The following is a 334-nucleotide window of genomic DNA, read 5'->3' on the forward strand; positions in this document are numbered from 1 at the left end:
TTAAGGTTTTCTCCTTTTCTAAAACAGCAGGAAGTTCCTTCCAGTTCTTAATGAAGATAAAGGGAGCATCCATGGCTTTGAGTAACTGCAGAGGAGCACTGTGGTGGCTGGACATGTTTCCACATCTGCCAGCTGTCATTACATCTTCTACAACAGGAATGGAGCCCAAGGAGCAGGCCTCATAGATCCTGTAGCATTCTGTGTTCACTCCTGCAGGACACAATGTGAGGTCACTCTGAAGCAAAGCGTCTTGGTAATCCTTGAGACTTTCGTTGGTTTCCTGAGGCTGCCACCTAGAAGAGCAAATAATAGACAAAAGACAAAAGCGACTGCA

General features: G+C 45.8%; 1 protein-coding gene across 1 annotated transcript; it reads right to left on the reverse strand.

Moving 5' to 3' along the window:
- Window positions 1-4: 4 nt before the first annotated feature.
- On the reverse strand, window positions 5-331 carry LOC103728160 (ribitol-5-phosphate xylosyltransferase 1; the record flags this gene model as incomplete). Its single annotated transcript, XM_008826280.3, has 1 exon — window positions 5-331. A coding segment is annotated over one exon (327 nt), but the record flags the coding sequence as incomplete, so codon positions are not given.
- Between the last annotated feature and the right edge of the window lie 3 nt (window positions 332-334).

This window comes from Nannospalax galili, unplaced genomic scaffold (genome assembly GCF_000622305.1).
Source record: "Nannospalax galili isolate Female #2095 unplaced genomic scaffold, S.galili_v1.0 C46837465, whole genome shotgun sequence".
In the NCBI taxonomy this organism is placed as follows: Eukaryota; Metazoa; Chordata; class Mammalia; order Rodentia; family Spalacidae; genus Nannospalax; species Nannospalax galili.